The following is a 14,828-nucleotide window of genomic DNA, read 5'->3' on the forward strand; positions in this document are numbered from 1 at the left end:
TGCATGTTTTATACTTTTGAAACTCTGCACGTGTCACTCATATACTCTGCGACCAACTGAGTCATTTATCTCCACCATGGGCCTTTTTGCAGGAAACTGCTGAACGCAAATAGCGTTTTGCCAGTTTGTACGCGGAACAGTAAAAAAAAAAAAAAAAAAAAAAACGAACAATGACTTTGGTTTGCTTATTCAAAACTTAGCGCTTAGCACATTTTATATTCCTGGCCATTCAATGAAATTGGCCTATGATTGGGTAAATCCAAATAATATATTGCTTGAGGGGAGTATTTGCAACTTATCAGTGATGTATTGTTCCTAGTTCCTACCCCCTAGTTTGCCCTGTGATATTCCGGATTGGACTTCGTTCGGAAACAAAGGTTACAAAGGCCAGGGCCGCTGCTGTTCAGATATAGTTTGCTAAGGGTCTTTAGGCCTATATTGAGTCTATTGATCACCACGCAAGCAGACAATTCTATCAGTGGGATACGTTGATTCGGATTGTCGTTGTTGAACTCGTCTACTCCTCTTGATCGAAAACAAATCTACACTTAGTGAGTATCGATACAATATGTCCATACTCTTTCTTCTTCATTCTCTCAGTTTAAGATGTGCTTTAGGGTGGCACTTGAGGCACAATTTCAAATGATTTTTATGTGAGAGATTTCCATTGAGACATCGTGCAAAATAATTCCATCACTGTTAAGGTATATACATGGACGTAGGCTAAATTGAATTTTTCGGAAGACCAACGTAGAAAATTTCATTCGTGTTTTTCATCGGTTGGTGAATATCGTTTGATGGCATTTTCGGCTTAGCATGAATATACCAAATTGTAATATCAAATAAAAAACTTACACAACAAACTGGCAGAAATGAAACACTTCAACCTCTGCTACAGTTTTCATCAAAACAATCTCAGTATTGCTGGTTACTTGTGCCGTCAAGCTAGCCGCTCAATGGAAGAGGGCATGGGATCACGCTCCTACCCGCTTGATTCCTGTGCCCCTCCTGCCTTATTCCCCTTCAACTCAGATTTAGGAAAGGCAAAATGAACCTTTTTGTTGCTAAAACACATTAGAGGTCCCCCCCCCCTGCAAATTGTACCCCACTTACGCCACTCACCTTGTAGCCACTTCATTCGATATGCCCTCTAAATCATGACCGTAAAATAAATAGGTACCAATGTAGCAAGAAATAGGACTCTATGAAATAAAGACACTTAGGTAGAATTGCGCATGCCTAAGTGAAGATAATTAGGGGAGTGACCGGTCACGTGAGAGGGTTTAACCAATATAGGATAAATTAATACAAATTATAGTCTGGTTTTTATATGATACCGACTTCAGCTTGATAATAACCTGTTAATGCCTAAAATCAATCCATGAACAAGAAATAGATATAATAACGCCAAGGAAACGAATTAAACAGCTGCCCGATCGGCCATATTGGTTCGAAACTGGCTGAAATTTTTGTTTTCTTCTGTTCAATTTATCGGCGGAGGAGAGATTGGGAACTGATATTGTATTGACCTAGTTTACAAATTAGTTCTACAAGGTGACGTGCACTGATACTATTTTGATAATTTTGTGAGTTTGTTTTTGGATCAAATATTGACCTCTGTATACACCGAGGTCTTTATAAGTGGCTGTTAAAATAGAGGGGCGACCGCTGTATAGAAGTGTACAACCTACCTATTCGAGGTACGAATATAAAAGCAGACTTGTAGCGAATGTTTTGTGTAAGAAATAATCTGCTATTGAACTTTTGTCTGCCTGACTACCATTTATTTGGATTGGTTTGGAGGCATAGGCAAACAAAACTGAATTATGAAAAATATATTTTGTTCTTTGCAAAATGTATATCTTAGCTTATTTATCTGAACGTGTATTTGATGCAAGTATAATGTTTACTTAACCAATTATTATTATGTTCTGAATGTTAAGTATTGAGCCAGTCAAATTTATTCCGTCACTAAATTTCATCATTATAGCAATAACGGTAATACAGTTATATTTCGTCAAAAAATGTTCCATATTGCTTTTCGAGACATTGGTATTTTGGCAATAGATATAATCACTGGATGGTATACCAAGCGGAAACCGTGTATGCAACTGTTTGTTTGTTGATCGGTTGATCGCCAACGTAGCGAGGTGGGTGACTCGCAAGCCAAACGAGCGAAGGGCGGCGGCTTACCCTCCCTCCCTCACTCCCCCCCCCCCCCCCCCCCCCCCCCCCCCCCCGTCGCGGGCGAGGCGAAGCTGTCGCGTATATAATACAATTCTTCCCTTTTTTCAGGTTACGGCGGGCCAATACGATGTCTCAAAAAACTGTTACCATTCTCCTACTGATAACATCTTGCATGTTGATGCCACCCGTCTACAGCACCATTGGGAAGGATCATCTCCCAGATCCCAAGACGTACAAGTTTCTGTACTTTGTCTCTATGGCGGGTGGCAGTCATTATCCATCTCTGTCCATGTCTGCTAAGGAGCTTGTGAGACAGGGTCACAAGGTGGTCTCGCTGTTCAGCAGCTCCAACCCTCCGCAGATGCACACGGCCGACGCCGACATCTTCACTACGGTGGTATTCACCTCGTCTTACACACCGCAGAGACGGGCCGATGTCATGGCCAATATCGGCAAGTTGTTCACCACGGGCGCCCTGAGGACCTTCTGGGGTCCGTTGATCGCAGGCGTCAGGGGCGACTTCAAGGAACCGAGCATCGCGGATATGTGGCTACGCGAGTGCGACGACCTGCTGGGAGATGCAGCGACCATGAAGAGGCTCCGGGAAGAGAAATTCGACATGTTGGTTGCTGATGACCACATCCCGTGTATTCCGCTCCTGGCACAGGCTCTAAACATTCCCTTCATCTACAATTGCGTTGTACACGCGGTTCCTTCAAAGCATGGAGAGTGGTAAGTACGAGATCACAATTATGGCAATTGGGACTGGCACGGGAAACGTCCACACGTATTTAGGAAGTGTAAAAAGTGTGTATACCTATAATGCACGGCCAATTGTCGGGTGTATTATTGGGCGGGCTGTTTCCCAACACCTATGTTCCCTAACCCTTGAACCCTAGCCCTTAGAGAGCATAGGTATTGGGGAACATCAGGTAGACCCTGGGCCGTCATCGCGTTATGGGGAATGGGTTTTTTTTTATTGTTAGGCAAATTAGGACCGAGTTGTGGGGACTTTCTGCTGTCCCCACAGCGTCTTCGGCCCCTGTAGTACCATAGGTCAACTCGTGTGTAGTCCCCAATTGTGTGAACTTGCTAGATTGGAGAAAATCCACTATTAATTTCAAAAAAAGTTTGTATCTTCATTTTCAAGGGCAGGGTTACCTATCGACCCATCCTACATCCCGGAGCGTGTGCTTGGACTCACAGACAAAATGACATTCTTACAGCGAGTCCAAAACGTCCTGGCGCACATCTACTACAGATTCTGGTGGTTTTTGATTTTCGACTTCAAAGGATTTGATCAGCTGAAAATCAAGTATAACATTCGAACCGAGATCAGCACCTATGAATCTAACAAGCAAGCGTCGCTGTATATGTTCCATGGGAGCTTCGCTTTAGAGTTTCCTCGCCCCATGCAGCCAAACACTATTTACGTTCTCTTCACAGCTGGTTCGACTCCTCATAAAAAGGTAAAGTGCAGTAAATTAAGCTTAAGGGATATCAATTTGTTTTCTATCCCACGTTTGTAAAATGTCGTTTCAGCTTATTTGAAAACTTGCTCAGTTTTATGGCTTCTTTGCTGTGGTGTTCTGATGACGACAAAACGGCATTGCGTCTTGACGTTTGCCCAATGTCACGATGCCTCCGCGACTTGTCATTGTTCCATCACCGATGGCACAGCGACACGATGACAATGTACGTAGGCCTGCACCAACACCGGCAGGATGTGACATCGGAATGGCTTGATGCGACAGCGCTCTGCCGGGATGCGATATCAGAGCACGATGCGATGAAACACTGACAACATGCGATAGCAGCGAAGCACGATGCAATAGCGAACGCAACGATGCGACCGCATGGTACATGACAGTACCCCGGCTATAGATACGACGGCACGACGCAACGTCAAGACACCAACTGTCGCATCGTTCCATCACTCCTACGTGCTGCCGTTTTGTCGTAACACCATATTTTCATAAACTATTTTCCCACTGTGTACGTAATTTCTTCTCATAATAGAAATTCTTACGGATTCTGTTTCACCTTCTCGGTAAAATCGTGTCAATCAAGTTTTAGTGACCGCTAAATAATTGTAGAAAAAAACTATATACCAGCCGAAAATCGTCCGCTCATCACTTCCATTATGTTGTTGAATGTGTTATCTCATTTCTTTAAGTGTTGCCACATATGGAGTATGACATATGTGGCAATTATATAGGACCTTATCAGGGAGGGTCCTGAGCCATGGACATTGATCAATCGATTATTCTTCGAATATTCCTGCTATAAATCAATAATAGCTATGACGCGTAGGTGTCTCCCACTTCCGATTATACACGATATGCGTGATGTCAATGAGAAAAACACAGCGTTAAAACAAAATTTGTGAATCATATGTTTTTTCAACCTGGTTAAATCCTGTAGTACTACCGGCAACGAATCACATTCCCGGGGAAAACGTTTTCTCTCTCTCGTGTTTTTCTTATTCTGACAACAGATTGAAGATGATGTGGTAGAATATCTGGACACAGCTCCGAATGGAGTGGTTTTATTTTCACTGGGTAGTCACGTTGGAAGCATGGAGCGAGAAAAGGCCCAAGTTCTTGCCGACGGCTTCGCCTTGCTACCACACCGGGTGTTGTGGCAGACCTCAGCTGCTTTACCTGTGGGAATTAAGCTAGCAGACAACACAAAAGTCGTCCGATGGCTGCCAATGGCACAAGTCATGGGTAGGTCTTTCTACATTTGATGTATTTTTCTGCTACCTTTGCTTCCACCCACGCCACCACGTCTGCACCCCCCCCCCCGCCCCCGCTATGGCTAAACAGTTCTGGTTTGTTGGGGTTGGTTGTTTGTGGGTTTTTTTTTGGGGGGGGGTGTTTGTTTGTTTGTTGGGTTGCTGGGGGTGTTTGTTTCTTTGTTTTCTTTTGACGTATGCTCATGAGTAACTGATAAATTAAGCATAGTTTTTTAAGGGTTGGGGTTGCAGTATTTTTAATCACTTTGGGGTAAATTTCCCTACTTAAATGATCGACACTATTTTTCGGGTTGAAACTTCAAAACAGCAAGGGAAGCGCAATTTAAGGTTCTTATTGTTAAACATTTCAATCCAGAGCACGTTCATGTTAAAGTGTTTGTGAGTCACGGTGGCGGCTTCAGTATGTACGAGGCGTTGTGGGCCGGACTGCCCATGGTAGGCCTACCGCTCTTCGAAGATCAGATGGACAATTTGGACCGGCTAGAAGACCGTGGGGTCGGGTTGACGCTAGACGTCACCACCTTGACACCGGAGATATTGAGCCAGACCATCCACAAAGTCGTGACAGAACCAAAGTAAGATTGATTTTGTGAGTTCATCAAAAAACACTAGAAAATTTGGTCTAATAATTTTTTTTGTAAATGTGGGTAAAAGGTAAATAGACAACATTGTTAGTATCAGGAAAGGAATTCTTTAAAACATTTTCGTTATTTCTGTTAAAATCAAATAAGTTCCTCCATCCGCACTAGCTCAAATTGCCCGTGTTGATGTCTCTTTTGCTGACAGATTCCGTGTCAACGCACGGCGTGTATCCCTCATCATGCGAGACTTGCAGACCATGTCACCCCCAATCAAGACGGCAGCTCATTGGATCCTTCACGTCACCAAGTTCGGCGGTGATCACCTGCGCCCGGCCGTCCAAGATCTGAATTACATGCAGAGGAATCTTCTAGACGTCTACATCTTCTTTCTGGCTGTCCTGGCTCTGATCCTAGGGGTAAACCTTTCATTGTGTTACTGCTGCTGTAAGTGTATGTGTGGCAAGGCTGGAAAAAATCATCTAAAGAAAGAATAGTACATGCAAGGCTAAATAAAGTAGTGCTTGTTTGCGGACATAACAATCTTGGTAATAGGATATAAAATTAACTGTGTGTAGTAGGCTTAAACTTTTATTTACATATATACATCAGGAATTTGCTGAAGATTTGGAACTGGGGAATATAACGTGAAACAAATAATACTATACAAAGTGTCGTTTTGATCAAAGCGATAATTTTTTTAATGATTAATTAATTTTTAATTTTCAAACAATTTTTCACAAGATATCTGTGCTGAAATGAGAAATAAATCGAACCTCTTCATTTTCCACTTCTGAATGGTCAAAGCTTGCAACCAGGAGTTTTAGCTGTCGTTGGCGAGTCTTAGTTTATCTCACATTAGGCTCTAGCTTCTTCTTTTTCTGATATTTTGTTTATTGGTTTTGCTTTCTGCCGTTGAAACCTAGGGCTCAAACGTACACAGACACTGTAGCTCTCAAGACCAAAACAACTTGAAAAAAGACCACGAAGAGTTTTTAGCATTTTAAATTACATTCCATGTAAACCCTTTTCATATTGGAATCCATTTTCCCTATAAATTTCATTCCAAAATACTGTTTTGTAAGAATTCCTGGATTTTTGTGTGTGTTGAAATCAGGGTATAGATAAATCTAATTTACTACGAAAAAGACATGGCGGCTTTCCTGGGGACACGTTTCTTCTGCAGGCAAGTAAAGTCATTTACCTCGATGCACATGCGTGAAACAAATCACATGAATGAATAAATATGTCATGTGATTTGTAATAACTTTATATAATTTAGATTAAGCGTGGCAATTATGTTGCGCGCTTCGCCAGGTCGGTGATCACAATGCTGTAGGTTGCAGGTTCGAGTCTCCGGAATGTTAAAACTGTATTCCCCCCCCCCATATGTGAAGTTTCTTTTGATCACGAAACACGATTTCGTCAACAGAACTTTTTATGTCCAACGATCATTCAATAGTTTCGAGGGGGGTTTAGTACCAGTGCGATGTTAATACAAATAAGCCTTTTGATAATAATTCGCCAGGCTACTTTTGAGATAAATAAAAATAATAATATGTCTTTAAGCGGTTTATTATTATCAGGGGGAAACAGACATCTTGCTCTTTTCTGTTAAGTATCTCTCTTGGAAAAAAATCTTCCATATTTGTGTTACAATTAAAAGGTGATGACATGAATGGGCTGTCATTGTTTCAGTTTTTTCGGATAGTTCGAAATGTTAACAAGAGTGATACATAATGCATGTAAGATCTCAACCTTATTATAGCTACTAGCTACATGTAGGCCTATCATATTCTAAGAAAACATCACTTTATTCATGATCAACTGGTTGCATGGGCGTCGCCAGGATTTTTTCTAGAGGGAGGCAAAAACATTTTTTTGCCAAAAAATGCTTGTATTTCTCAACACATTCTCGATTTATCAGTTTTAGAGGGGGGCAGGGACATTTTGCCCCCCCCCACTCATTAAATTTACACCACTTTGTCTTCGCGCCTCTTTTTTTTTTTTTTTTTTTTTCTTCCTTTTTTTTTTTTTTGGTTGCTTTTCCAGGGGGGGGGGCCCCCTTGCCCCCCCCCCTCGCGACGCCCATGACTGGTTGTGACTTTAAGTATAGTTGTGAAGTTGACACATCACCGCCTCTGACTTCTCAAGTTTTAACAACGAACGACTTGGCTATTATACAAATATTGAATGCGTCGAGTGGTGTAGTAAAACTAGCCTCCCGAGGTTATCCATGGACATCCTATATTTCCGAGGCGATAACGATGGAAACTAGAATGCTCCATGGATCACCGAGGGAGGCTAGTTTATAATCACCACGAGATAAAGCATTCAATATTTGTTTTATAACGCTTCACCCACAGATTCTGCTTGGTTTTGACATTTTAAATAAAAAATGTAAATCTGAACACAGTTAAAATAAACTTCAATTTCAATTGGACATTGGTGGGAAATGTATTTCTCTCGCACATACCACCCCTTTACGAAATGTTTGAACCCAACTTTGTGGCACGCTCTCTTGGGAAAAAATACGCGCTACGCGCAACGCTCAACGCACACACCAGCATGCATTTGCACACAAATACCGCGCCGTGGGTATAGACCGCTTGCAGACGCGTTCGATAATTGACGCGCTAAGGTGAGCGACGCCATGTTATGGGACAAAATGTGCGTGGATAGATATACGCCTGTCCCACAACATGGCGTCGCGCGCCTTCGCGCGTCGATTATCGAACGCGTCTGCAAGCGGTCTATAGTACTTTGGTTGCTAATGGTATAGTAATTTTGGCCGTGCACTGAAAGATAACAAAGATAGAAAGTACCATGTGACTTGCTCTCGGCCAATCAGACATAGAATCTGTTATAAAGTATAATACACACGTCGATGAAAAATGGGTACAGCCTACTTCAGCCTCCCTAGACTTGAGGACACAATAAGAGGGGCTATTTTGCTTTGGGTAAAGTCTTGAGTATGGACCCAAATTTACCCAATCCCAATAGCATCCCTCCACAAAAAAAGGAAGGGTTAGGCCTAAGCCTCAAGGGATTTAAAGTCATTGCCTTGTACTATCACTTCCGCAGTAACTCGGAAATACGCTTCCGTATTATTCTGTGTTATTCGTTTGCTATTCCATCGACGTAATATTATGGTATGGTATGGTGTGGTTTATTTATCCATATCATCACATTGTCGACCAAAGGTCAAATTGCATGATAATTTACAATATTAAAAACATCAAAATCATGGTGAACTTACTTAAACAAATATATATAGAGAGAAATAAACCATATAAGTTGGTTAAAATTCAAGACATATGAAACTATAGTACATTGCACATAACATGTAGATTTGTCTGCCTCAATTCTTAAAAAAAAAGAAGCTGCTCACAGAGAATAGTTGTTCAGCAAATTGATAAAAAAAGTTGAAATGGGCTGTTTTGTTATTAATCGAGTTTTTAAAGTGTGCGTAATAATCTTGCCCAGGGTTGTGGTGGCTCTTATTATAGATAAAAAAAATTAAAAAGCTGCTCACAGAGCTAGTGATTTTACTTGTTCATTAGTCAGGTTTTGGATGCCATTATGGGATGCTTGATGTATTACAACCATTGCTTCGTATGATGCAAACGTGGTTGCTACTTGCTGCCTCTAATATCAACATTTGAAAGCTTGACCGCCGATTGTGATGATTGTGATTACCCTCCGTTAATTGCACAATAAACCAACAATAGATACAACTTGACAACAGGATTGTCGGCACGACAAATGTGATCGTAATTCATTATATCATATCGATAAATATATGCAGTAGTGATTGTGTCTTAATGAGGTTGTTAATAACCAGGGTTAATTAATTACACTTGGGAGTCAACTGATAATAAGCAGCAATGCGCACAGCCTGAACAATATGCCCAATGTAAACAATGTACAACAATGTAAGTAACACACACCAATTGTAAGTAACACACACCGATACAATCAGTAGTACACACCCATATAAGTAGTACACACCAATGTAACTAATACACACCATGATAAGTAATACACACCAAAGTAAGTAGTACACACCAATGTAAGTAATACACACCAATGTAAATAGTACACACCAATGGAAATAGTACACACCAATGTAAGTAATACACTCCAGTGTTTAAAGTAATACACACCAATGTAAGTAGTACACACCAATGTAAGTAATACACACCCATGTAAGTAATACACACCCATGTAAGTAATACACACCAATGTAAGTAGTACACACCAATGTAAGTAATACATACCAATGTAAGTAATACACACCAATGTAAGTAGTACACACCAATGTAAGTAACACACACCAATGTAAGTAGTACACACCAATGTAAGTAGTACACCCCAATGTAAGTAATGCACGCCAATGTAAACAATTCATGCCAATGTAAACAATACACGCCAATGTAAGTAATGCACGCCAGGGTAAATAATACACATTTTTCAGCCTTAAAGGGACACTAGGTCCTGGAACAGCCCAATTGGGCTACATAACGCGCTTTGAACGAAATGATGTTAATCGTAAAGAACATTTAAACGTAGGATTTAAACATCCACACCACTATCCTTTAAAAACTGGGCTTCTGTGTTATTCCTGAACTATGCGTGCAAGAACGAATTTCGGGGTCCACTTTTGCGTCCCCAAAACGTCCAGCTGTTTGGGTGCTAGTTGTGATTTCATTCGTAAAGTGTTCGCCTTTTTTGGACGTCGAAGAAAATAAATTTTGTGCATTGGTGATTGGTCACCGCTGTTCCCGAGACAAACGTGTATTTCGTACAAACGGAATGACAGGAAAAACGTGTTCGTACTCCGTCATGTCCGATGTAAACAACCGGGTTTTTTGGGGGGGTTTTCAACCAGATGTTTGAAATTAAAGTAACAATCCAAAACATGAAATTTTCGGGGATTTCAGGACCTAGTGCCCCTTTAACCTGGTTAACGCTTTACTCATGCAAGCTAGCGTCATTATACACAGCGCAACTTCAGCACAGTCAGGGCTATACCAGTCATGTTGTTGCTAAGGCAAAGCGTCTGCCGTTATTAAGGAAAGCTAATCCGATTACGTACTTAGACGCTTTAGCAGAGCAGTGAAATTCATGCACCACAAAAAACATGGCCTTTTGAACGTTGTGTTTCTCACAAAGAATGCTCATTATGATTGAAATCTTAAACTATAACGAAAGAAGAAATTCTAAACTTCATGTCAGTGAAAAAAAATCTCCGTTATCGATGCCGAAACGTCCATACTGGTTACTGTTATAGCTGACCTTCAAGTCTGGAAGAAATCGTTCAAAAACGTCCCCAAAATCTATGTATTTACATCAATTTCTAGGAATTTCTCCAAATTGTTGTTTCACGAGTAGTTGATCACTTATATCGTCTAGTATATTCCGAATTTCAGCTTAATCTGTTGTTGCAAACGCTAGTGTTACAACTAGTACTATCTCCATGGGAAATGTCGACGAGGATTTTCTGCCGCCCAACCCACGTGCATTGTTCAGCAAAGCACTGTAGGTGCTACGGGTGACCGATTTCGGCCAAGCAACACAATAATGTATGGTAGATTAGCATATTCATTAGCGTCACTCGGCGTGTTTTGGCGTGGGTCTCGGTATCGACCAATGAAAGCCGGCAAAAAGGGTGATATTTATCGATCGATAACTCGTGAAGGAGGCTTTTTCCAATTTTCAACTGCACACTATAATGAATAGGAACCTTATTAATAATTGTGAGGCTTGAAAAGATTGACAGATATTGCAAACGCCAGTGTTACAGCTTTCAAAAAAGCACGAAGCCAGGCCTATTTTTCCAATTTCAACGAAAAGTAATGAACATATCACAACGATTTTTAGCACATACATGGATCATTATAATGGAAATGAAGATACGGTCTTCCAAACGGGAGAAATTAATTTTGAAACATTTCACCCGCCAACGTGAACATGTCTCTGTACATGTAGTTTCATAACAAATAAAGTGTTACGTAACCTTTAGCAATCGCCCCTAGCAACCACATGACTGATACCGTCCGCTGTCCGTTACACAACACCTCCGCGCGATCATGTGAGTACCCTTCTCGTGTACATGCAACGCTGTAAAAACACATAAGCCTGTACTTAACCTATGGGCCTTTGGCAACCAATAACGTACGTGCATTCAGTCACTGAACTCTTAAGCTCCGCCCAGTCACAAACACAATGAATTGTCACTATTGCAATACAAATGACGTAGGAAATAAACTGGCTACGAGTCCCTACACTTTCCGTTACAGTATTATGATATTTGCACATCCCATCCCACCGCACCCTGAAGGTAAAGTTAAAGTCTGCGCTTCAAGTCACACACGATGCGGTTCTACTGAGGAGGGTTGTTTAATACCACCCCACGCATGCACGAAAATAAAACTAGTTTAGCGTTTCCTATATTGGAGAATTGGCTATTAGTGTTTGCATCTAGCTATATCTGCGCTAACATTTATTGATTTTATTTACACAGCTTTCACTTTGATAACAAGAAGTAATTACATTGATTATTTTGAAATCAACAATGTAATATGTTTGAACAAGTCGACTATGTCTTGTAGTCCAGTGATTATTCTGATTCCAGTAGCCAGCAATCAAAACGTATGTAGTTTCCAACATTTCCATGTCATTTGATGCTGTATACTTTTAAACAATCCACAGTTTCTACATCAAGTGATAATTTCTTCATCGTAAATTCTAGACGATTTCGGAGAAGCGGCGTTTCAACTAGGCCTATACAGATATCTACTCACCCTTGTATGTCGCCACTATACGGTGTCTCATAATTAGATTAAGATTGCCAAGCTAATAGCCGTATAATGTATCTCCGGTATATAGGAGCTTGAGTTTCCTGATCGAGATGACATGACAACTTCACGCGTTATTTTTAGTCAACATTAGCTTCTTTTCTTAATGTTTGCTTAAAGTCTGCTTTCAGGTAATCGCAAGAGACTTTGAGATAAGAAGTTATGTACTTACTCAAACTCATAATAGGTACAATCCTCTTTCGTAATCACGTATTTGTCAGCGTCAACTTGCGACTTTGTGACATTGTTAAATTGACACAGCATGTCCGCTCTTAGGTTGAAGGAGTGACACTCGGGATCCATGGAGCATGCCAGACAGCATTGCATTGGGATTTTAAAGACAGTTTCCTTGAAGGAGTGGCCGTGTAGACAATAGGATGGGGCCTGACCATGATGACTTGAATCATCAGCAGTGACTGCAAAACACCGTAGAGGAGCAGTAGCACACCTACTGCGCTCGCACAGGAACCGTCTCCTTTCGTTGAGGCAATCTTCATGAGGTTGGAATCCCCACTTTCCCTTTCCACGGATGATGGTCGAGCATCCTGCTTCCTTTATTTCCCTGTCAGGATTGAAGTTATAGTATTTGTCTTGGTCATCCCCATAGCAATTCCACGTTCCATTTGCCTGTAATCCGTAAGTGCAGCCGAGCCACATGTTGCTAGGTTTTTCTGAGGATTTGATTAGTTCGACGTGCATGTCACGTATGAAGTCATTTTCAGAGGCTGAGTTAGGTACCGCCAGGTCACTCGTAGCATCCAGGCAAACCTGACGGGCCTGGAACCAGTTGAGTGGTTTGTTGGTAATCATTGCGTAGCAAGACTTACCATACTGTCTCCAGCCTCCAGGACATTCCTTAGAGCGAATTGGAAAGACCACTTCTTGACTGATTATCGCCAGCAGGCAGCTTAACAAGAAATCCTGTACCAATGTAGAAATCATACTTTGACCCTGGATGAAACGTGCGATCGTGCTCTTGTTGATTATAAATCAGAAATTATAAGATTGCAATAATGTCTAAACATATGTGTAGGCCCTAATGCTGCAGTAAGTAGTGTTAGTGTTCGCAACCAGCGCACTTTTCCACATGCACAATTGGATATATAACTCAATGTAGGCTACCCTCTGCCATCAGCATCAGTACGAATTAATTTGACTCCCTCATAACCGTCCTCGAATTTTGATCATGGTTGCCGCTTCTGAATTAAGTTATCCATGGCAACCGTACGCGTGTCGATTTTTCTCACGGTTAAATATTTGCGTTAAATGCCCGCGGAAAAGTGTAACAATCTCGATGTCACTCAAACCTGGCACTACCTCCTATCTGCCCTTTAATTAAAAATACGTGTACTGAAATGAATCAGTACACATGGCTGATGCTGAAGGAAACATCCATGGCAACGATGTTTGCGAAGACCAAATCCAAACAAACTGGACCGCACCGTGGTTGATATTAGCGATGCATACGGTACTTGGTATTTTCGCCTATCACCCCCAAAATAGATTTGTTTTTTAACCGCCGTTTTTCGAGCAATACAAAAGTATTCAGTTTTGAATGTGGTATCGATGAAACCTTCCGCCCAATGGTACTTATGGAGTAATAACCCCCTGGAATTAGGAATTATAATGTGGCCCGACAATAATTCTCTTCTCGAAGGTTGAACTGGTTTGCGCCTGTCAGAATCAATTATGTAGGGTGGATCTATTTGTGCGCCAAAACAACAAAATAATAACCTTTTTATATAGTTGGGCCCGCATAGAAAAAAAGAAGAAGCTTGTTTTGTTTTGTTTTGGCTGTGTTGGTGTGCGTGTGCGTGTGTGTGGGTGTGCACACACACGCGTGTGACTACAAATTTGTATCCTTGTGGAGACACACACACAATAGGGAACAAAACATTGTAAAGGTCTCCACAGGGCAATTTCTATAGATGAATAGGTCTCCACAAGGTTTTCACGAAATAGATATATGGATTTTACTCAAAAACAAGGAATTTCCAAGGTGGGTTGATCAGTCGCAAATGGAAGAGTTTTAGAAAAGGGATATTCAGTCCAAATTTCAGCCAAGAAAACTAATTCTGGTTAAAATAAGAGCATTTTGAAACTTCACTTTCAAAATTGAACACTTTACTACACGAGAACAAAGGAATGTCTCCACAAGGATACAAATTTGAGAATGGGTGTGTGTGGGGTGGGTGTGTGTGTGTGTGTGCGCGAGTCTGTCTGTCGGGCTGTCGGTCGGTCGGTCGGTCCGTCGGTCGGTCCGTCAGTCAGTTGGCCGGTCGGTCTAATTCTTTGTTTGTTCTTGGGTTGTATTTTTTTTTGGGGGGGGGTAAATAAAGTATTTAACATACATGAAAATTCATGATGAAAGAAAAACTCGAAGTCGTTTAAGAGTACCAGCAGACAGAATATCTGTAACTGTCACAACATTTTGGTGAAGGAAGT

The 14,828-nt window shown here is 41.3% G+C and overlaps 1 protein-coding gene across 1 annotated transcript; it reads left to right on the top strand.

The window, feature by feature from the left end:
* The first annotated feature begins 458 nt into the window (after window positions 1-458).
* Window positions 459-7,115, top strand: LOC119723849 (UDP-glucuronosyltransferase 2B10-like). Its single transcript, XM_038194727.1, has 6 exons — window positions 459-551; window positions 2,296-2,919; window positions 3,338-3,656; window positions 4,685-4,916; window positions 5,301-5,520; window positions 5,732-7,115. Exons 2-6 carry the CDS (start codon window positions 2,315-2,317, stop codon window positions 6,018-6,020), a joined length of 1,665 nt encoding a protein of 554 aa, XP_038050655.1. The 5' UTR covers window positions 459-551; window positions 2,296-2,314; the 3' UTR covers window positions 6,021-7,115.
* Window positions 7,116-14,828: the final 7,713 nt, after the last annotated feature.

Source organism: Patiria miniata, unplaced genomic scaffold, assembly GCF_015706575.1.
Source record: "Patiria miniata isolate m_02_andy unplaced genomic scaffold, ASM1570657v1 HiC_scaffold_17, whole genome shotgun sequence".
In the NCBI taxonomy this organism is placed as follows: Eukaryota; Metazoa; Echinodermata; class Asteroidea; order Valvatida; family Asterinidae; genus Patiria; species Patiria miniata.